The 23598-nt window shown below is 49.3% G+C and overlaps 1 protein-coding gene across 3 annotated transcripts in view; it reads left to right on the top strand.

Annotated features, from left to right (window-relative positions):
- The window catches only part of Cracr2a (calcium release activated channel regulator 2A), a 101589-nt gene that overhangs the window by 41404 nt on the left and 36587 nt on the right, over window positions 1–23598 (top strand). For all 3 annotated transcript variants that reach the window (XM_028881533.2, XM_037204126.1, XM_037204127.1), the window contains exons 6-9: window positions 12597–12687; window positions 16009–16104; window positions 18111–18298; window positions 23379–23450. In XM_028881533.2, coding sequence (XP_028737366.1) covers window positions 12597–12687; window positions 16009–16104; window positions 18111–18298; window positions 23379–23450 — 447 coding nt within the window. The remainder of the gene's footprint in view (window positions 1–12596; window positions 12688–16008; window positions 16105–18110; window positions 18299–23378; window positions 23451–23598) is intronic.

The following is a 23598-nucleotide window of genomic DNA, read 5'->3' as shown; positions in this document are numbered from 1 at the left end:
TTTGGGAATTTGTCTGGCTGAAAGAGGAAGTCTGAGTTTTGCCATCATCCTAAGTGAAGTGTATTCCAGATGTGCCATTGCAAGGCTGCATCTTGACGTGACGCCCGTGAGCATTGTGTGTACCTGAGACACAGGGGCTGGTAGCCAGGATATCTGGGGTGAGCCCTGCAGGGCTTGGCAACCAGCTGGCTGGTACCTTGCTCATGTCTCTTGGCCTCTTTGAACCTCTATTTTTTTCACATCTGGAAAGTGAGGGGCAAGGATTGGTTTCCTTCCTGACCCCAGCACTGATGGCTTAATTGAGTGGAGCCACAGCAAGAACAGGTGGCCCCTCGCACACAGGAGGCGGTCTTTTTGTTCCCTAAGGAGGAGATTGCTTCCTGATGGAGGGGCAGTTGGCCTGCCTGGCTTGTGCTTTCACAGACAGGGCCTCTGCTGGCCCCACTCCTGCAAGAAACGGCAATCCCTGCCAGGCAAAGCCTCTTAGCCTCGCATCCATCTGAGAGTGGCCGCAGGAAATGCTCGGGCCTTAATTTAGTAATTGCTTTTAACATTCTTGAGATGAAAGTCGAGGACACTCTCGGCCATATGTTCAAATCCATCTCATCCCCTTCTTGGCCATCCTCTGTCCATAGTCTTTCTGGCTGAGGCTGATCGTGGCCAGCTCCTGGGGGAGGATGGTGGTGGCAGGGAGGGCTCTGTGCTGTCTGCCAATCTCACCCAGGGGGACCCTCTGGCTGCAGAACCAGGGAGCTTCAGATAGTAGGGAGTAGAAGAACACAGCCCAGCGGAAGAACTGGAGTTCTGGCCCAGGTCGGGCCACTTACAAGCTGTGTGACTAAAAGCTACTTGCTTTATCTCTCTGTGCATGGGCTTTTTTTGTTGACAACATGTGTGAATGGGTTGAGTGTTTTTCAGACCTTTTGTGATTGTGACCTACGAGAAGAAGAAATGCATTTTCTTTGCAGCCTTTGCCCACTTATTTGTGTGTACGACTGAAGGCCAAGTTTTGTAAGCCAGCTCATGCTCATGTTTCATGGGACAATGCGATTTTCTATTAGAGACTTATAAAAGTCTCATTATTCTATTAAAAAATTGGTCATGCCTTGTCAGTGAGCCAAATGGTCTGCAAAGCGCCACGTGATCCATGACCTTGGCAGCTCAGAAATCAAACAAGGAACTAGAAATCGGGTGTTGAACTCTTAAATGGTCTCTCTGCAGATGGCACAAGGTGAGGTTTCAAGCTTGGGACCTGTTAGGGGAGGATGTGTCCAAGCTTCGGAGAAGGAAGCAGGCTTAGGGACGAGAAGGGCTTCAGAAAGCAGGCTGGAACCAGAGCATCCTGGGACCGTGCATCCTGCCGAGCTGCCAGAATGTTTCCAGCTCTGCCAGACTCCAGCTCAGGACAGGTGTGACATTTCAATTCCATCGGAAATAATCACCTGTCACAGAGGCTGGAAGTGACAGAAACAAGTCATGGCTGCTGTGTCCCCGCCCCACCCCCACCCCCCACCCCGGCCCCAGACTGACTGATAGGTGTTACCAGTTAGCATTTAATTAGTGCTTCCTCTATGCCAGGCTCTGAGTTAGTCACCATCCCTGAGTAGCCAATGGTCACTTTGACTAGGCAGATTTGAAAAAAATCTGCCCAACATTGTCCAGGAAACCCCCACCGGAGCTTGGGGCAGTATGGCCGCAGGTATAGACGGCTTCTGTTTCTTTTCTTTGCAGGCTTCACAGCCTGCTTCTTCTCCTGTGGGGCCCATGGGCTGACTCCTGGGGCAGGCAGGTCTCCCTCTGGTTAGTTGAGGCACACATTCCCTGTTCTCAGCTCCACAGGCTGGACTGGAGACCCTGGGATGCAGCTTTGCTACAGTCAATGGAAAGTGTCCATTTCCACCTCCCATCCATTCCCAGGTTATGGGAGGGAGAGGATGCCCCTGGAAGAAGGGGGATGCTCAGGAAAGCATTGACTTCAGAGACCAACCCCAGAGTGTGCCAGGGGGTTGTCAGAAAGAACCAGGGCCTGCCTACCATTGTTGCCATGGATATGATCGAAATAGGAGGAGATGTGTCTGGAAGCATCGATCTCCTACTGTATTTGCATGTCCATTGGGAAGTAACATCAGCCCCCATGAGGCTGGGTGAAATGCAAGAGCCGGGCTGGAGCCCATGGCCTCTGGCCAGTGTTCAATAAGAACTGCTCCCTCTGAGCCTTGCTTTGCTCTGAGGATGCGGATGTACCATGATGCCTCAGCGGATACCTACATGATACCTAAATCCTCTGAAATGGAGGGAACTGTGCATTTTAGCATAAGGGGTGCACTAGTTACCTGGCAAGAAGCAGGTGACATCAGGGAGGAGAGACTGATTTAGGCTCACGGTTGGAATGTAATTGGAAAGGAATGGCTGAGCATGGCTTTGAGTAAGTGTGCAATGGCTTACTCTCATCTCAGTAGACCAGAAACACACACACACACACACACACACACACACACACACACACACACACGGCAGGGGGGTCACATACATGGGGGGTAGGGAGGGAAGGAGTGGGGGAGAGAAAGAGACAAATCCAAAACAAGTAAGGCTGTAACCCTAAGGCTCATCTCCTAGACATCCACTTCCACTAAGGCCTCGTCTCCTAAAGGACTTACTTAGTGCTCCCAGCCAGGGACCAAGGTTTCAAACCCATGAACCTGTGGGGACATTTCATACCCACACCATAGCAAGAGTTATAGGTTGTTAGATGCATGGAAGAATTTCTGGATGCCAGACTTAGGAAGTTCTTGGCCATGGAAAGGATTCTCAGTACTCACCCTTTTCTGGAAACAAAAAGAAGCTAGCAGTCTCTAAAGGACATGGAACAATGAAGCTATGCGGAGCTCCATGGATTCAGATGGGTCTTGTGAATCATGGTGATGCCAGGATCCTACCTCAGGCTGTCTAGTTTACTTGACGGTGGGAAAGAAGTCTATGTTTTATTTTGTCTTTAAAAATCAGCCTGAGAATATGTCATATTTTACCTGGTGGGGGAGGGCCTAAGGCTTCCTGAAGATCAGAGGCCAGCAAGGCTGACCTGCCAGTCTGGGTCCAGCACCCGTAGTTACATGGCCTTGAAATGCTGGCCTGGCTTCCTACTTTGTGTCCATGGAAGACCACACTTGTGTATTTGTATTTGATGGCCTCCCTATCTGCCCTAAGCCCACTGTCCTTGGTCTCAGTTCCTCATCTACCCAGGCTCACTTTGTGGCCTCTTCAGACTTCAAGAAGGGGCCATGACAGGGATAGCCTGTATTACACAGCAGGCCAGGCACCCCAGGACTGGAGCCTCCAGTACTCATCCTCCAATCACCATCTTCCCTGGTCGCAGCTCTAGAAGCAGGAAAACTTCAGCAGGGGAGGAAGCCAGCATGCCCTTGGCCTTGACTCCAAATAGAATAACAATGTGTTTTGCACATGGCAGGTGGCCCTTGCATGCCACAGGTGCTCACTGCCTTCTGGAAGGCCTCAGTTGGTGGCTCTCAAATGTTCGCTTGTGTTGGAATCAGCAGAGGACATAGAGTGAATCACAGAATCCTAAGCCCTTCTCCCAGGAGGACTAAACCTGTGGGTCCCAGCGATGGCCTGGGAATGGGTGCGGCAGTGCATCCAGGTGACTGTGGAACAGGTGGGATGCAGATCACACATTGAGACATGTTATTCCAATTTGTTCTTCCAGAAGGAATCCACAAAAGCCGAAGCCCACCCTCTCCTCCTGCACACACACAAAATCACAGATATAAAAAAAATCGGTCTGAATTCACGCAGCTTCAGATAGCTTTGTCGTTCCATGGCCCTCGGAGACTGCTAGTTTCTTTTTATTTCCAGCCCACAAAAGCTGTTACCTAAGCTGCCCTTCTAAGCTGCCAGTCTGGTCATGTGCATTGGCTGTGGTAGGGGATTCTTGGTGATGCCCGGCTTAATCAAATGCAGGAGCTTTATGAGCATAATGTGATCTGAGGCAGAGACACATTGTGGACATTGCCCGGTGAGCAAGTTGAAAGGTGGTGACCGTTTGCACTCTGTGCATACCGCAGCCGCAGCCGTGACTGGCAGACCCGCCCCATGAAAAGTGGTTTGTTTGTTGGGATGAAGTAATGCTGCAGAGGTGATTTATACAGGAGGCAGCATCAGTTAGTAAGAAGCCATCTCTGTTGGAATCCACTGTCAATCCCACCCCTTTGCAGAACTTTCTATACTCTTACACTTCCCTTCTGTTCATCTGTACTCTATTACACAGAGGCCAGCCTCAAGGACAGTGAAAAACCTTAAGCAGGTTTTTTTGTTTGCTGTTCAGAGACTGCAGTTACCTGACAAAGACGCTAGGGGGCGGTGGTGAGTCTCCAAACACAAAGCTGGCTGCAGCAGGACCTGCTTCCTTGTATTTTTAACTCAGGAGTTCTCCAGCTGAAGGTCCTCACCCTGCAGTGGGTGGTGCATTGAGGGGTACATGGGGAGGGGCATCAAGGTCCTCCCACCTTCTGTCCATCACGTGTCCTGCAATACAGTGGGTCTCCACACCTCACTCTTTCCTGCACTTCCCACCGGCCAGATTCCAGGCGATTTGGGAATGCTGACGATTCTAGTTGCAAATGTGCATTATCACTTTCACACCTGAGGCTGCTTGCAGGAAGCATCACAGGGTGGTGGTGGGCAGTGGGGAGCCATGCTGCCTCCCTTGTCCCTGCCCGGAGTCGAGTCAAAGCCTGGCTTCTTTTTACTCTGACCCTTGCTCACCTGTTCACCTGCGCATTCCCCTGTTCTGAGTAAATTTCCTCACATGCAAGTGGAAACAGATTGGGTTGGAAATACATGAGCGCCCTTAAAAAATGTTTTCAATTATTTTTATTTAGGGAGAGCAGCTATGTGCCACAGCGCGTGCGTGCGTGCGTGCGTGCGTGCGTGCGTGCGTGCGTGTGTGCGTGTGTGAAGACAACTTCCAGGAACCACTTTTCTGTTTCCTCCGTGGGTTTCCTCACAGGATTGAACTCAGGTCATCAGGCTTGTGAATCGTGTTTTTACCCGCTGAGACATCATGCTGGCCACATACACTCCCCGGGAGCTCCTGCCCACGTCTCCAGTCTGCAAACCAGGAGCCCAAGCCATGCCCACTCCTAGAGAGACATGAGGTCAGAATGACAGCCTTCCCAGGCCAGGAGCTCATTCTGGGACTGCCTGGAGTTCAAGCTCCTGATGCGGTGTGTCCAAAATGCAGAGCATAGCTACATCTTCTCTCCAAGGTCAGCGCCATGCCTTCACTTAGAAAAGGCAGAAGCTGTTCAGTCTTTGGATGGTTTCAGTACACCCTTACCTAGAAGAAACTCAGCTGGTGGACTAAATGGCTTCAGGGACCTTTCAAAATCCCCAGCACCTTTGAGTAAAGGCTGAGGAGAAAGGGGGCAGGAACATGGGAGGTCTTTGAACTGCTTCTGCAGTGTCTGTGGTAGGGAGCCTGGACCTGCAGGCTGCTACCTGGAGCCCCCACGGCACTGAGTGCTAATGCTTTTCTTCATGTAGCACCTTCATCTTCGAGGTGCAAAGCACTTTGTGAAGGTTAATTAAGTTTCACAGTCCCCGTGGGAGGCTGGCAGGATGAGTTATTGCTAACCACACCTCACCTTTGAGTTCTTACAAATGATCCTAGAAAGGCCTGTCAGCCCTAAGCCTGGAACTTACCCTAAAGTCTGGGGTTCTTCACTTCCTTCTCACATAACCCATCCTTAGTGCTCATTTGCCTAATATCACACACACAGACACAGATATGTACACAAATGTACATGCATACTCACAGAAATACATACACAGACACACAGACACAGAGAAACATACATGTACATACCCATACTCTCTCTCTCTCACACACACACATACACACATGCACACAGATACATACAGACATACACACTCATACACACAGCTATACATATACACAGCTATACACATAAATACACACTCATACACACAGACACACATACAGAGAAACACATGCATATACCTCCCACTGATACAGACCGACAGACATACACATAGATACACACAGACATACACATAGATACACACAGACATACACACTTATACACACACACACACACACACACACACACACACACACACACAGCACCAGTGGTGATCCTGCAGGAGGGAATATCTGCCACAGTGAGACATCTCGTGTAATACGTTATCCTCTGACTTAAAATTGGGATTTCCATCCTGGCTTCATAGGACTCATTCTTTCGGACCCTTCGCTGATCTTGCAGCATCATCAGTATGTAACAAGGACTCCGTCTACCTGTTTATCTTTCCTAGGCTCAGTCAGGAAATTCTGCCACCCTCCCCACCAGCAGAACAGGCAGCTCCCTCCACTTCTGGCCAGGGCTCTAAGGTCACAGAGTGACTGTGGGCCAGAGCCCATGAAGAGACTATGGGATTTCTTTGGTGAATGGTGGCCTCTTCTTCCCAGCCCATCCTCTCGGTACCCCAGTGGCTTTGGACCTGGTGTTCTGAGAGTCTAGTCCCTGGGTGCAGAGCAGAGCTGAAATCTGAGTTGCTCCTACCCGTAGCAGTACTTTAAGAAAGGCTTAGTCGGCGCTGTGATGTTGGAGGTGATGTGAACTCCGAATATTTACCCCGTCAGCTTTTATCCACCTCTCAGGGACTTACCACTCCCCCACGCGTCCTCTTCATCCCGTTTCTACTTGCCCCTGGTTGATGTTTAAAGAGTGTGGAGTAGCGACTCTCAAATGGGGGCCCCAGAGACTTTATTAAACTAGAATTTATTAACTGCATTCTGTCTGCTGCTTGTTCTAGGTATTTTTCACAGGCAACATCTTTAACCGCAACATTAACTGTCACAACTTCATTCTCAGATGTATAAGCTTGGGGATTACTGGTGTGATGTGATTTGGCCAAGGCCAGAAAACTTTTAAATGTCAGAACCAGGCCTCCCAGGTGTTGGTCTAGTGAACCGCAATGTGAGCACAGCTGTCTCAGCAGCTGGGTTCTCACCTGGGCTATCACGGTGCCTTCCGTGGCACTATCTAGCCATCACAGGGAGTTTTAAAAGGGAGGATACGTGTTAGTGCTCACGGCTGCTGCTGACTCTGAGTGGCTACCTCACCACACCACTTCCTTTGGTCTCGCTGAGAATTCCTGTCCCCCTTTCCTGTCCTCTCCGCTCCCCCTCCTCCTGTGGCTTAAATGACTAGCAGCAGATATCAAGAGAACAGGACAATCGGACATCGCTGGGGACTGAGTGGAGCAGGGAGTGCCTTGGGAATGGTTAGGAGACCAGCTGTCAGCTAGTTATGACCACTTACTACTACCGTCTTAGAAGCATAAATAGAGGAAGGTAAGAAGCTCTACTCTATAGCAATATAAAATTCCACCCAGAAAGAGGGTTCAGCACTTGGGAGGCTAAAGTAGGAGGACAGTCCTGAATATGAGGCCAGCCTGGGCTACACAGCAAGACACTGTCTCAAAACAAACAAATAAACAAACAATACACACACGGGGAGGGGGGCAAGTGTGCGCGCCCACAAAATTCTAAATATATATAAACCTTCATGCACCAAGTAACACAGCAGTAATGTATACAGAAAGGAACTTTTGGAAAAAACAAAGAAAATTACATTTAAAAAATAGACTTTTCAAAGCTGAGAAACATCTCAGATTTGACACGTTAGTCAGGCAAAAATGCATTAAAGGCAAGCGGTAAGAGGAGGGGAGCATTTTCCAACCATCTAGCAGCAAGCTGAAGAAGTAAATGTAGACTCATGTACCTTAAAAAGAGAATGTGTATTCTTCTCACGGAAGTTATAAAAAATTAATAATGTTTTTGGCTACAGACAAAGGTTAATAGATTCCAAACCATAAACACTTTCCCAATATATTCTAGATTCTTTTACTATAACACCATAAGACAAGAAATAAAAAGTTGGTATAGCTTAAAAAACATTCTTCTGAGGTTAGGGTACAGCTTGGCAGTAGGGTACTTCTGCAGGATGTGCAAAAACCTGGGTTAAGTCCCAATGCCACCACACACACACACACAGTAAATAAACAACCCACAAAATCTTGACAGGGGTGGGAGGGAGCTAAGAAACAGGGAGGAAGTGAAAGTAATCAATGCATTACATAGATACATGAAATCATCAAAGAAACAAATTTAGTTATTAAAACAACTCTCAGGTAAATTAAATTATTAAAACAAGTATCATGGATAGTTTAGCTTATATTCTGAGCAGGAGCTAAATGTGTAATGTCAATAAAACATAGAAGGTCACTGAGTACACCGGATGGCCAAATGGGATCATTAACATAATGCCAGCAAACACAGCATCTAACAGAATGACACTTAGGGTATTCTCCTGTGTCCAGAGCACAGAGGCAGAGGCAGGCGAGGCAGGATTTAACAGCCCCGTCTTTGTAGGGAAAACATCACATAGCGTTTGGAAGTTTTAAGTGACAAAATCCACCAATTGTCGTGTGGCTGCCAATCAAAGCTAATGTAGATTTTTCTGCTGCATGACTAGATATGCGCACCTTCTAGAACAAGAGAGGCAATAGTCAGCTGCACTCTGTACACATTACACTCATGCATTGGGCATTTGGGTCTGGGGCTCCGGTGGCCTGGTGAGAGTATTCAGTCTCTTCAAAGAAGCCTGGGGGTGGGAGGCTTACAAAATAAACTTTACGTAAAACAATGTGGGAGGAAGAGAAAGGCGTGTCCTGATCCAAGGCATCCCCTGAACTTGAAGCCGATCTCAACTTTATGGAGGGCTTTTATGTAGAAGGGCACGGCCATGGGAACACAGAGTTCCATGACTCAGAATATTCCAAAGATGACATAACTGCTCATAAAGATGGCCAGTCCCCGGTCACAGAGAGTGTTCTAACCCACTGCTATAAAGAGCAGCATGGGCTACCTTTTAAAGATTCATTATTTTTATTCATGTATGTGTGCACACACATGTACATCACATTCACACAGGTACCCTAGAAGCTGGGAATTGGATCCTCAGGAACTGGAGTTGCAGGCCATGTGAACCAGGGTGGTATTGGTGCAGTGCTTTTAACTGCTAGGCCATCTTTATAATCCCATGGAAAGGAACCTAACACCAGTAAAAAGAAGTGGTTGATGAGACAAAGCTCCCAGCCCCAGAATTCTTCAATTCATTGGCATCTAGTATTCTTTCACTATGGTCAGTTAGCATCTGAGTTTGATATCCAAATGTAAAGTGGGTTGTTACAGGTTTCCAGCATTAACCTCTTGAGTCCAAGAGGTTGATATATTATTGTATTATGGCTAATGTAAAGGTCCGGGCATCCACAACTTAACAGAGACTGTCTGAGCCCCCAGTGAAGCCCACGTAGATCAGGACTACTTACAATCCCTCGTAAAATGGTCAAATGAAGGCACAGGTATCCTAGGCATTCCAACAAGGCGTCAGTCAGAGAGGGTTGGAAAGATGGGGGGATGCTCTCGGAACACTTCAAAGTCTGTGTGTGTGTGTGTGTGTGTGTGTGTGTGTGTGTGTGTTGTACAGTAAGAGTGGGTTTGAAATCACAGCGACAAAGACACACAGAGTCAGCAGACACAACAGGTCACCCCTTACTTTGACTGCAGAGTATGGCATGCCTGGCTGGGCTGCTGATCGACACACACTGATCTTTTGGGGGTGTCTCTGGCCACTACAGCACTCACCGCTACTGTGAGGCTCCCACGGCTGTGCCCAGCCAGAGCCTCTGATAGACTCTTCTGATGGGAGCTTTTAGCCGCAAAGCCTTTTCTTCATCTCCAGATGCCTCTGGGCTCTTCCAAACCCAGCCCTTTCATCTGTGAAGTAAGCACGTCCTCCTCTCCTCGCCCCATGGCTCCTGATCCTAATTACAAGAATAAATAATTATGTTTATTAGGGCATTGTGGTCCTGGATGCTTTTTGCATTCACTTTCTCCTTGGTCCATCCTGACAGTGCGGGGGGAAAGAATGTCAGGGCAGGAGCTACTTGAAAGGGAGGACCTCAGAGTACTTGCTCAAGGTCTCACTGAGGGGACAAGCCTGTTCTGGAATAAGGGCTCTCTGACCCTTGAGCAGGCTTAGCGATACCTTATTGAAAATAGCACCTTCATGTTCCCATGCCTGAAACTTGGTATGTTCTCCCAGGAGCCTTAAGTCCACAGAGTAGTCCAGACGGGTCCAGCATCACTGGTGCCCAATAAGGCCCCAGGGCTTCTTTGCAGTGGAGCCAGCTTTCGCAAAGGAGGGCTAGCATTGGGTACTAGGCAGAGACTGCGTCTGCTCTCATTTCACTTATCTTAGAATGGTTGTAAAATAAGTTAATTCACGACAAGCAAATTGTCATGTGAGCGTGGGAAAGCATCAAGAGTATTGGTTTAATCAAGTAAAACTTAGAGCAAAATTAATATAACACATTTAATGGTATCATAGAATTAATGCCCGGCATGGTTATTAGGCGTAGATGGTAAACAGCTTATATGAATGACTCTAATTAGAATTGCTTTAGCAGAGCCAAATCCATTTTTAAGTTGCTCTCGTCCCACTTTATTGGTTCTTTGGTAGTTATATAGTTGCATTTTGCTGCCTGACGTTTTTCTTGACGCTGTTTGCCATCCAGAGTCTAGGCTGTTTCAAGCACATAAAGATGGTTCAGGGCTGAAGAGAAAACATCTCGCTTCCTTTGAACTGTGTCTACTCGTGACCTTGAGGTGCCCCTATTTCACAACACGGTCCTTTTCTTCTTACTTTCCCTCCATGATTTTCTTTCTGTTGTGATGGGTTAGCTGAGAGAAAAAGCAACAACCCTCGTATCTTTCATTTCCAAGGAGAGATGTCTTACCCTGCCTGGAGGAACCTCACATTGCTAGGATGCTGGGCAGATTCACAGACAGCCCTGGACTGTGGATCTGGAGGGACTGGCATCTTCTGCCATGGGTGCTCTGAATGCACTATACAATTGCTTCTCTGGCTCTCAGGAGGAGAGCTGTGAACTGGAATTCAGAGTCTGAGATGATGACCCTGACCATGACTCTCGTTCCAGTTCTTTGCTCTGAGTCCAATGTGTAGTTTCTGAAGGCTGGAAGGACCCCAGCCAAAATGGCTCATCCTCATTGCTTAACATGCACATGTGGTGAAGCCCCTTCTCCCCAGAAGAGGGAAAGGCAGTGATTGGGTCATGGCAAAGCCTGGGGCAGTAGAGGAAGCCTGGCCCTAGATCAGAATCCCAAGTGAATGTGGGATGTGAGGGTAGAGTGATGGAGAGGTCAGGGGAATAGTTATATTCCCATCCTTTAAATTTTGTTCAGATGTCCCCTCAGTAACTTCTTAGAGCTGACAAGGAGGGCTGTTTCCTCCATTAATAATGTACCCACCCATGAAGGTCAGAGTGGGCTTGCCATCTTGGACTTTAGAGTGGCAAGTGACAATGTGTGTGTGTGTGTGTGTGTGTGTGTGTGTGTGTGCATTACATTCAAAATGGTTTTTTTTTTTTTTTTTTTTTTTTTTTTTTTTTTTGTGTGTTTGCATTTTGACTGCTTTAACATTCAATCAAAATGGTTCTTGACAGCCACAACACCAAGAAGGAGTTCTTTCTACAAGATGGGGAAAGTATGGGAAGTGGAGGAGAGAAGAGAGAGAGAGAGAGAGAGAGAGAGAGAGAGAGAGAGAGAGAGAGAGATATGAAAATGTAGTTACCATAGGCTGGAGGGTAGCTCTGTTGGTGAAGTGCTTGCCTTGAAAACACCAGGACCTTAGTTCCATCCTCAGAACTCGCATTAAAAAAAAAAAAAAAAAAAAAAAAAAGCCAGGCACAGTGGCATGTGTTTATCACACTTCTCAGATCGTGTCCTGTGGGGTCTTGGAGTGGGGAGAGGATGCTGAGACACAGAACAGGAATAGGTCACCTCAGTGTCATTACCAGCCGTTAACCAGAGCCACCTGTCTCCTACTGTGCAGCTGTGGCCCTGTGCCTGGAATGACACAAGGCCCTGTCCTTTGCCGCAGGCCATTGTCATCATGAAATCTTTGTGAATGGCATGGACTTGAGCTCACACTCGCACTAGGGTCCTCTGTTGTACAGTGTCAGGGTTGACGTAGAGAAGCAGAGAGTGCATCCAAACTGGAAATGGGATACACCAAGACACTGAACAGCAAGGAACCCCTACAGGGTGTGATTCCAGACCTACACAGGCATCAGAGGCAGAAGGGATGGAGAGTGCAGGAGACCAGGGCTCAGTGCTGGAGTGAAGCAGAGTCCAGGAAGAGAGCCAGGGCAGCTTCACTAGGGAGCACATGGGTGGTCCTGCAGTGGTTGGAAGACAGGAGAGGACCCATGATGCCTTTTAGTGGCTGGCCTCTGTGAGCTGCAGCCTTGTCTGGTTAGTCAGCTCTGAAGAACTGATTCTGAAGCCTGGCCTGGCCTGATGTAGATAGTCCCTCAGCCATCCACAGCCCCAGGGACTCATCTCCGGGAACTACAGCTGTGTGGTAAGTGGATCTTGGGGAGGACCCTGTCACTTCTCCTTTTGCCACTTCTAGGAAAATCGCGGCTTATGATGAAGAAATCCAGCATCTCTACGAGGAGATGGAACAGCAGATCAAAAGCGAAAGGGAGCAGTTCCTCCTAAAAGTGAGTGTTGCACTCCCTGCCCTGCACTGGGGCATGGCTACTTGGCCTGCAGACTCTGAATGCCTTTCCCCATCAAGATCCCAGCATGCTCTCTTCTGCCTTAGTGTCCAAGCCATTTATCACCTTCAAGCAGAATATATAGTGTACCTATTTGTTTTTATTGGCCATTGTCTGTTTCCTCCTACTAACATGTAAGTTCACTTGCTTACTAATCCAGCCTCAGTTTCTAGAGCATGCCTGGGACTGTAGGAGATGCCCCATAGGTGTTTGCTCAACCATTGTGTGAGTGAGCAAAGGAATGCATGGAGATGGGTATGGATGAACTGACTGAAAAGAAGGGAGAAAACAGGGAAGAAAAGGAGGGAGGGAGCCAGGGATGGATGGATGGATGGATGGATGGATGGATGGATGGAGAAAGATAAATGGATGGATTGTCGGTGTATGGATAGGAAAGGAGAAAGGGAGAACAAGAAGGAAATAGGAAAGGAGGAGGAAGAAAGGAAAGAAGGAAGGAAGAGACATGTGATGGATGGATTACAGATCATATTTTTGCAGCTAAAGCAACCTGGACATTGGGTGTCACTCAGTTGAGCCCTGTACCTATATAGCAGATCATCAAAAACATACCAGCCTATTTTATTCCCTGAGCAGCAGCCCCGAGGGAGACAGTCGCTAGAGACCAGGCTGTCCACCCTTTCTTCTTAGACAGCTGGAAAATACAATCACCAAGAAAAAACAAGACCACCATCCTCAGCACCGGGAGAGAAAATGTGAAGCTTGCACCCCGTTCCTTGTGCACCCCTATTCCTTGTGCACCCCTGTTCCTAGTGTACCCGGCTCCCAATGTACCCCTGTTCTCGTGCATCCCATTCCCCATGCACCCCTGTTACTAGACCTTTCTAGCCCTTGCTGTTATATTTGGAGGTGAGGACTGGTTAGGTGAGGACCCTCTTCTCTGCCAAGCCCAAGCAAAGCAAGATCTGTTTTGGTGCATCCTATTTGAAAAACAAAAGCAAAAAACCCAGGGAACACTGTCTTGCCTCCTGTGACTGTCTCCCTTACTCTGTGAGTTCTCTGCAAAGGGCTGCCGATCTTGGACAGCAGCCTCCGCTGCCTCTCAGCGCTAAGCCCAGGCTATTGTCTCAGGCTCTTCACTTGATCCAGATTTCAATTTTCCGCTGCTTTGGATTATCCACACCACTGCTCCACTTATAATCACAGATGCCATTCACACTGCAGGGAAATCAGAATGCCTTCCAGAAATATCTGGCCAGAGCCCATGGAGGCTTGCCAGTATTCCCAGACCACCCCTATTGTCCTTCAGTGCTCTGAACCCTTCTGACTGTTCCAGTGTTCAGGGAAACTGGATTCGTGTGTGGCAAACAGAATTCACACACGTCCATCAGCAGCCCTAAAATAGCTTCCCACAACAGCAGTCCCCCCACCTCCGCAGTAGGAAAGCCACCTCCTCCATCCCTGTGACAGACTGCAACAGGGAGACATGCTTTGAGGACATTTTGTCCCCTCTGCCCAAGGCATGGCTGTAGCTAAGGTAATGCTTCCAGCAACAGAGGGTGGACTCAGGCCCGGGAGGCCTGGGAGTGAGTAGAGGTTGCAGGAAAGAAATGAAGGACAAGTTAGCATCATTTCAGATGTTCTGGCTTTGGCGCTATGTCCCCTTCCAGCCTCTCCTTTGGTCCAGAGAGCTTAGTGCTTGCACTTAAGCATTGGCTGCGAGCATGAAAACACCAAGGATGGCTTTGGCAGTGCCATTGCGCCTTTAGACATAGACTTTCACTGGGCCTGGAGTTAGGATAAGGATGCTGCCGTCTGTGACATCATATAAAAGGCCAGAGCCTCTGACCAGAGTTTGGATGCTGGTCATACCCATATCATACATTTGACCATGAGAAAAATACCCACTCATTTGCATCCTCCAACTCCAGACTGGGAGATACCCCTCAATGATGTCCCAATGTGGTCAATAGCGTGCTCTATGGCCCCTGTGGGAATGGGTGCATCAGCATGGGATTCAGAAACCATTTGCGCATAGATCATGAGGTGCTTGCTCTGTGAAAAGTGGTTGAGTGAACTAAGTTGGTCCCTTGCAGCTGATTTTCTTCAATCAAAGGTGAGGGCCGAGACTGAGTGGACCCCATGCAGACCGTCGCACGTGGTTCAGATAAGGATGGGCGCAGGTCTTCCTGTATCTCTCTGTGCATTGATCTGTTGGGACATGAGCCGAGGAGCCAGCAGCATCACCAGAAGAAGCATGAGCCTTTGAACAAAGTTTGCCCAAGGCTTGTGAGCTGGGAACAACTGTTTTCTGCCAGATGTGGTAGCCAGGACCCCCATAGTCATCCAATGTAGCATCTCATAGCTGGCCCCTCTTGAAGGCATCTCTCTGCCATGGCCTATCCTGGGGCCTTCAGTAGCTCCTGGTGTGGGTTTTTTCTTTTGTTTTGTTTTTTATTTTATTCGATAGCTTGCCCCTACCTTGCCATAGATGGGGTGGTGCAGGAACAAAGGGCTGTTGGCGTCCACTCTGTTGAAATCCAGAGCGATGAAGCCAGTAAGATGAACAATGCAGGGACTCAACCCAAGTTTCCTGATTCAAAGCCTCGAAGTCTTCCACCTGACCTGGCTCTGCTGGGAATGGTCTGCCTCTGAAACCCCACACTATCCATGACACTACATCTGTACCCTCAGAACTTAGTAGCTCTGCATGGAGAAGTCTAGTCTAGGGAGTGAGGGGAAGATGTTGAGTTCAGGACAGAGACATCATGAGGAACATGGCCCAGGAACCCTGAATCATCGTGGATGAGTAGTGAGCACTCAGATCCTCCAAGGAGGCAGGAGTAAAGCACTGTGCCCAGAGCTAGTGTGGTTTAAGGGACCAGTGACAGTGTCCACAGTGACCAGTGACGGTGTGACCTAGAGTCTCCAAGTTGGAGGCCGTCTTAGATGTGTATAGATGGGAGGTTGGCCAATGAGTCACACTCAGGCTCCTCCTCTCCCTGTCCCATTCCACCAATGGCTGTCCTTAGGTCATTGTTTGGGTGGGAAAGCATGGTAAGGCACCATCACAGGATGTGGCCACATTCACATTTTCTAGTGTATGTCTGAGCACTAGCTTGGTCTCATGGATCCTCAGTGGTGGGGTAAGTGGGCCACTGAAGCCTGGGGTTTCAGGGGATGGGCCTCAAAGTGAAAAGCGATTAAGCTGGCCCAGCTGATGAAGGAGTTCAAGTGCATACTTCCAAGGCTGTAAGTCGGGTGTGCTGAGTGTAGGACCCACTGTCTTCTCTTCTGGCTTGGCAGGACACAGAGAGGTTCCAAGCCCGCAGTCGAGAGCTGGAAAAGAAGCTGAGCGCCAAGGAGCAGGAGCTGGAACGTCTCATCCAGAAGCAGAGCAGGGTGGGTTACTGCGCAGACTCCTTGGTCCCTCAGCTCGTCCAACTCATCTTTGCCTCTGCCCCCCCCCTCCGCCATTCCCTCATGTATTTTAAACTTGCCCCAGAAGACCTGTGTGTCTGCATATGTCTTCATTCAAAGTCCCCACAAGGTGGATATATTGACATAGGCGTGTAATCACACCACTGGGTAGACTGAGGCAGGAGGATTCTGAGTTCCAGGACTGCCTCGTGGACCTAGTTCAAAGTGCAGCCTGGGCTTTATAGTGATACCCTGTCTCAAAATGCTAAAACTACTTTAAGCATTTTAAAATTTAATTTTAAAACCAAGTCACAGATGACCCTAGATAAAGCCACAATTGTGTGTTTAACCTAGAAAAGTCCCCATGAGTCACCCAACCCCCAGGGATCTGAGGACAGCTCATAATTATACCCAAAGGTAATTATGGATGCTAAACCTTGAAGTTGGATCAGGCATCCTGCAGAAGAAAGGAGGGACCCAAGGGAGTGCAGGGACACTTGTGGGACACTCATACTTTAGGGTAAGTGCAGAAGCAGTTGTCCTCTTGGGCACAGCTGTGGATAACCCCAGCTGGAAAAGGCTCTTCAAAGAGTTGCCCGCATGCCTGGACAGGGTCCATGACCTCCTCTGGGACACAGCTAGATGCGAACACCGGTCACTCCCCTCTTCATGCCTGAGCAGAGAAACAGACTGTGTGGCATGCTCTACAAGGTGGCAGCTGTACCTAGAGCTCAGGACACTTGGCTCACAGTACCAGGTAGCCAGGGCGCGTGTCTTGCTCAGCAGCCTCCTCAGGAAAGCAAGACCTCTTGGGAGTGGGGGGAGGGAGGTGGGGGAAAGGGATGTAGCACTGGCCTCCAGTCTCAGTTTGCTTGGTTCTGGAAGAAATCCAGTCCTGGACAGACCGATGCATGGCTTTCCTGGGAACAGAGAAGACTATTTTTAGCAACATAAGAACGTAAGCTTGAAGAACCCCCCTGCTGAGGCCAGGGCTGCGGCCCCTGCTGATCGCTAAGCTTTAGGTCTAAGCCTCTTTCTCCTTTGTAGCAAGAGGCTGCAAACCCTGGGAACTGCCTGCCGCCTTTCCATTCTCCATCCACAGTCATACCTTGGCTCACTCCTCCTTCGCCTCCTCTCTGCTAAGTATTAAGTTCATAGCAATTAAATTCATCCCTCCAATGAATGATTGCCACTCCATTTAATTACTGCACGCTTGCCTGATAACACGGGAGCCTCGTGAGAGGCTTACGACATTCCTTGTTGCAGCTCTTCTCCCCTCACTGGCCACATTCATGAAACTAAATTTATTATGATCTATTTGCCTTGGTGTGCCGCGTAGTCTGGAGAGGCTAGGAAGCCCCACAAAGCCTGCTCACCAGCCAAGAAGAGCTGAAGTTATCAAAATGCACATTTTTTTTCAGCAGCTTTAGGGATGCAAGAAAAGGCACGGGGTCTGTTTGACTTGGTTTGATTCTTTCTTCAGAATCTCCAAGGTCCGTGGGACTCGGGCAAAGTGGTCTCTTAGATGAAGGGGGAACTGGGCTCCTGTAGCTGAGGGGAGAAAGGAAATTGATAAATTTCCTACCTGTGGTCACTACCGGGAAGGTGGCTTTATGATGAACAGCCACTGAACTGTTGTTCTCGGTTCCCATAGGGACCAAGGCAAAGACATGGGCTTGGAGGACAAAAGGGATATTTAGATGAGGTCTCCTGCCCATGGTGCCTTTGGGAAGGAAGACACAGGTCACCTGTGAAATTTTCATTGCTAGCAATCCTGTAGGAGGAGGCCACCCCAGGCCCATCTAGCAGTCCCATGTGGAGACTGGAAGGACAGAGTGAATGGGCCGTGAAAGTCACTGCTGCCTGCAGAAGTGTCTGCAGGGGAGCGATGGAACAGGAGCAGGGCTAGCTTGGGCTTGAGGGCGGTGTGGAGCTGAGCCAGCCCTGGCCCTGGCCCTGTTCATCCTTCCTCTCTGCCCCCTTTGTAGCTGGAAGGCCAGTGCACAGCTCTACACAACGACAAACACGAAACCAGGGCTGAGAACACTAAGCTGAGACTCACTAACCAGGAGCTGGCCCGAGAGTTGGAGCGCACCTCCCAAGAACTCCAGGAGGCCCAGCAGCAGCTGGAGAGCCTCCAGAGAGAGGCCTGTGAGCTGCAGCAGGAGAAGGAGATGTGAGTTCAGCCCCAGACGCGGCAGGCTGCTCTGCTCTCTGCTGGGGACCAGGATCTTTCTTCCCCAAATCCTGTTTCTGCCTGGTGTGTGAAGTGGAGAGGTAGCATCCTTATTCCCTGGGATTCCTTTCTCTCCCTCCCCTTCTCTCCTTCTTTTCTTCAACAGAGTCTTACTGTAGAGCCCAGATTGCCCTTGACCTTATCATTCTCCTGCCTCAGCCTCTTGAGTTCTAAGGTGACAGGCAAGACCCCACCCCCCAACCCCGCACACAGTCTCCCAATGCTCCTTGAGACTTCTAACCCTCCTCAAGGATCTGAGACTACTAAGCAAAGCAGTGCTGTGCTAGGTGTGGCCAGAGGTTCACAGGAAATAGCTCTTGACCTAGTTGTTTTCTGTTGCTAAAACACTGACCAAAACAGCCTGAGAATAAAAGGGGTTTATTTGGCTTACAGGTTACAGTCTATCATCAAGGGAAGCCAAAACAGGAACTCAAGGCAGAAACCCTGGAGGCGGGAACTGAACCATAGAACATGGGAGAATGATGCTTCCTGGCTCGTTTTCCAGCTCAGGGTCAACATGTTTCTTAAAAAGCCCAGGTCCGTCTGCTAGGGGTGACACTGCCCACAGTGGGCTGCACCCTCATTCATCTATTAGTAATCAAGAAAATGGCCCACAGACATGCCCATGGGCCAATTGATGGAGGCAATTCTTCACCTAAAGTCCCCTCCTCCTAGGTATGTCAAAGTGACAACCAGGATTAGTTATCACAGTCCTGGGCTTGGGAAATGTATTCTGCAGATAGAAAGACCAGCTATTCTACCCACACATAAGGAGGCAGCCTGAGCAAAGGCTGAAAGAGCAGAGGGCCCTTGGTACCCATTGAAGGCTAAATACTAGGAGCCTCAGGTATATAGAGTGGAAGGCTTCTGGGGTCAGCTGATAATGTGACTGGTGTATGACAGGGCTCTGGAATCCTGTCTCAATCCTTAGCCATTTTTTTCTAGCAGTATTTCTCTGAGAAGACTGTCTGAGCCTACAAGGGAACCCCACTTCTCTCAAAGTTTGGCTTCCCGTTCACTGCCCTTAGTTCCCAGCCATTGTGCTCAAGCAGCTAGACAGAGGCAGAGCCATGCCTAAAAACAAATTCAGTGGGTCTCCCCCTACAGCTGGAGGGGATGATGCCAAAGTAGCCCTTCACCTTCGGGGACATTAGATTTTTTAGAGCAAAGGACTCTGAGACCAGGCAAAGGGACCCATTTATTTGGTCATTCATTTATCTACATACGCATTGATATCCTCACCTGACAAATGGTCATTGCAAATCATTACACACTAGGTACCTTGGGCCTTCAACACATCTCACCGAGGTCAAGAACTTGACCTCCTCTCATGTGATCATACTATGTTCTTATGTGGCTGGTGTATTGTCAGTCTGATTGATGGGCAAGCAAAGCAAAGCCCCAGATGTTAAATGCTGCACATACCCTCCTAACACCCCAGAGGATAATAAACTTTCCAGATACACTGTTCACAGCTAGGACCAGGACTCATCTCATTCACTTGCTCTTCACTAATTCACTCATAAACACATCCGTTCTGCCAGGGGCCGTGTGTGTTTGAAAGACACCATGGGTACCAGTGGTCTGATTTCAGGGCATGGGATGATAGGCTGACCAGCACTAAAGGCTCTGTGCATCCTAAGTGCCTTTGTTCAGGATAAAAGCCCTCACTTTATCTGAGTGCCATCAAGATTCTGGTACATGGAGTACATCCAAGATGCCCCCACAGTTCTGCTCCCGTGTGGAGTCAGAATCATTTGGGATGGACTGTCTGGATGAGAGGGACAAAATGTGTTTGGCCTGGGAATGTCACCCTAGTAAGGTATCTCAAATTGTAAGATAAATAAATGACTCCCAAGAAGCTGACTTAGAACGGAGCCCAGCCCCCATGCCAGTGCTTCAGAATTCGAGTCAGAGGGACCATGCCTTTCATCATAAACAGGCTGAGTCAGTTCTTCCTGTCTGAGAGTAGGGTGCCAAGGCACAGGCACCTGACTATATGACAGAATTAGGGATTCAGGCACTTCAGATCCAACCAAGCTCTCAAAACTGCCAACCACTGCAGGCAGAAACATTAAGACAGTGAAGGGAAGCAAACACTTTCGGGGAGCATCACGGCTCAGCACAGGGAGTCGGAAGCCTTCGCGTGCCTTATCTTCACGAACAAAGCCAGAGATGCATCTCTGTAGAGGGAGGCAAGGGCGTGAGGAGGAAAGGAGAATCTGGAAGCTCATGTGTAGGAGCTTGGAGTATCTTATGGATGTGATGGGCCCAAGAGAGCCTCCCCTCCAGAGAAGCCAGGAGAGAGAGCAAAGCCCTGACTCATTTTCTGGAGACTGGAGACTCAGACCAACACCAGGGACTACACCATGGAGCTCCCATTCACTACCTCCATTTTTACACAGGACAACCAGAGGCTCAGAGAAGCCACACAGCCAGCTGAGATTAGGCCAGGGTCCAAACCTCCTCCTCTCAGTGTTCCTGGGTCTTGTGGTGTGGTGTTGCTTCAGAGCTGCTGGGAGGGGAGAAGGAGACAGGGAGTAAACAGACTTGATCGTTTATCAGCAAGCATTCCAAATGGACAAAATTAATTTTCCCACTCTCTGAAAACATTGAAGGTAGGAAGACTAGATTTGAGGATGAGATAAAAAAAAAAAACAAACCCTCAAGCAGCGAGATAACACAAAAATGAAGGCCAGCCCAAAGCTGCACCTCTGAGCTGGTTTTTAATTAACTTTTATCTTGAAGATATAGTTTAAGACAAGATACAAAAGAATGACTCCCCAAGAGAATTCTGTCTCCTCCTATGACCCCTGTCTCCTGTGGATCCTGGAGTCTGTTATGCATGTGCAAATACATCCTCATGTATAACACACACACACACACACACACACACACACACACACATATGCATACACAAAAATGCACATGCATATATACATGCACACACTCATAAGCACACATGTATACACATGCACACACATAAATACATGCATGCACATAAGCACGCACATAAGCACACACTGACACACACACATATGTACACGAATACTCTCCTTTAGAGACTGGCAGCCAGCCAGACATACGGGTTTGTTTTGTCTTTTTCATTTAACAACATACTTTGCAGATTGTTTCGTAGCTCATCTCTTTCCTAAAAACAAAGCCACAGCAACTCCCTGAGGGAAACTATGAACTTCTCATCAAGGACTATAACAAAAGGCAGCTGGTCCTCTCCTTCCCAGTCTGCTGCCACCCAGGGAGAGGTGACCTCTAGCTCAGAGGGACTCAAAGGTTAGCCAGTCAAATCTCTAAGAGCTGCTGTTTTAATGATGCCCTTTGACTAACACACAAAAACTGTATAGCTGGATATATCCATATGTGTGTGTATATGTATATACTGACCACCATAGATGTGTGTTCACTTGACAGACAGATGAGCATGTATTTGCATAAGTTTGCCGTGTGTGTGTGTGTGTGTGTGTGTGTGTGTGTGTGTGTGTGTGTGTGTCCTGGTGTCATACACAGAGGCAGACCCACATAGCATGAGACTTATGAACTGCTTTCTCAGTCAAACACTGAAGACACAGACCTCGGCTCTGCAGTGAGTTCTTGCCTTCAGCAGGGGACAATTTCTCTGCTGCCCCTGCCAGGCAGGAGTAGGAGCCAGGTAGGAGAGCCCCTGAGCTGGGCACAGGCCTCTTCAGTAGCCAGGACCCAGACAGGAGCAGGCAAGGCAGTACGTGGTGTGCTAATCAGAACAGAGTCCCAGACAGGGGCTCAGGGACCCAGTTTGTATAATGGGAAATACACTGTTTTCCCTGAAGTTGAAATTAAATATAATTGGTAATAAAATGTGAGGAATTCACGTCTCTGCAGGAGCCGGCAGAGTTGTGTTGCTTAATTAGGATTGTCTGAGGTGAACTTAGAATTTGATTCAGTCTGTTATGGTCGTCAAGCGACTTGGTAATTATTCTGTAAGGAAGAAGAAGAAGGAAAAACACAGACGACGCCTAAGGACTGAAGTTATCAGGTGCTTAGTGGGAGGGGCCCCAGGCCGATGCTGATGCCAACCGCTCAGTCATGACATTGAGGGGTGGCAGAGGGGTGACGTCCTCACAGCCCAGGCAGCTCAGTCAGATGGAAAGTGACCAGTCTATCGGCTGTTGGGTACTTTCTGCCAGAGAACCACACTGCTGTGGAAATGGGAACTCTGGGGCCTTGGTGGTGAGACAGGAGAGTTGCTTGGGTTCTGTGCTAAAGGTTCAGGACACAGGGGCAAAGATGGGGCACAGGGGAACTCCAGCCCAGCGCTGCCCACTTGGGTTGTTTCCTCTGCTCGCCCTCCCATCCCCTCCCTCCCTCCCCCCTCCCTCTCTCCCTCTCTCCCTCCCATCTCCCTCCCTCCCTCCCATCTCCCTCCCTCCTCTCTCCCATCTCCCTCCTCCCTCCCATCTCCCTCCCTCCCTCCCATCTCCCTCCCCGCCATCTCCCTCCCCCCCTCTCTCCCATCTCCCTCCCTCTCCCTCTCCCCCTCCCTCCCTTCCTCCCTCCCTCCCGTCTTCCTCCCTCCCCTCCCCCCTCCCCTCCCTCCCCTCCCTCCTCTCTCTCCCATCTCCCTCCCTCCCCTTCCCTCCCTCCCTCCCTCCCTTCCCTTCCCTCCCCTCCCTCCCTCCTCCTCCCTCCCTCCCTCCCTCTCTCTCTCCCTCCCTCCCTTCCTCTCTCCCATCTCCCTCCCTCCCCTTCCCTCCCTCCCTCCCTCCCTCCCATCTCCCTCCCTCCCTCTCCCCCTTCCTCCCTCCCTCCCTCCCTTCCCTTCCCTCCCTCCCTCCCATCTCCCTCCCTCCCTCCTTTCTCCCTTCCTCTTTCCCTTCCCTCCTTCCTCCCTTCCATCATTTCTCCCTGCCTGGCCTCCCTTCTTTCCTCTCTGAAATGCTGCTGTTTACTTGTATGGTGGTATCAGAACCCCCTCCTCCCTTCTCCATGCCCACCACTCGCCTGGCTGTGTCTGCCTCCTCCTCAGGGAAGTGTACCGAGTGACAGAGAGTCTGCAGCGGGAGAAGTCGGGCCTCCTGAAGCAGCTGGATTTCCTAAGGTGGGTCTCTCGGGACCTCTTCCCTGCCTGTACTCTGGGACAACACTGCTACCAAGTGTGGCAGTACTTTCTCATCGGAACTGCCAGCCCACAAATAACAACACAGGGACTTACAATCAATTATAAAAGCTCAGCCTTACTTTAGGCT

This window comes from Peromyscus leucopus, chromosome 3, assembly GCF_004664715.2.
Source record: "Peromyscus leucopus breed LL Stock chromosome 3, UCI_PerLeu_2.1, whole genome shotgun sequence".
NCBI classification, from domain to species: Eukaryota; Metazoa; Chordata; class Mammalia; order Rodentia; family Cricetidae; genus Peromyscus; species Peromyscus leucopus.
Note: the sequence above shows the minus strand (reverse complement) of the source record. Positions and strands in the feature narration are given on the sequence as shown.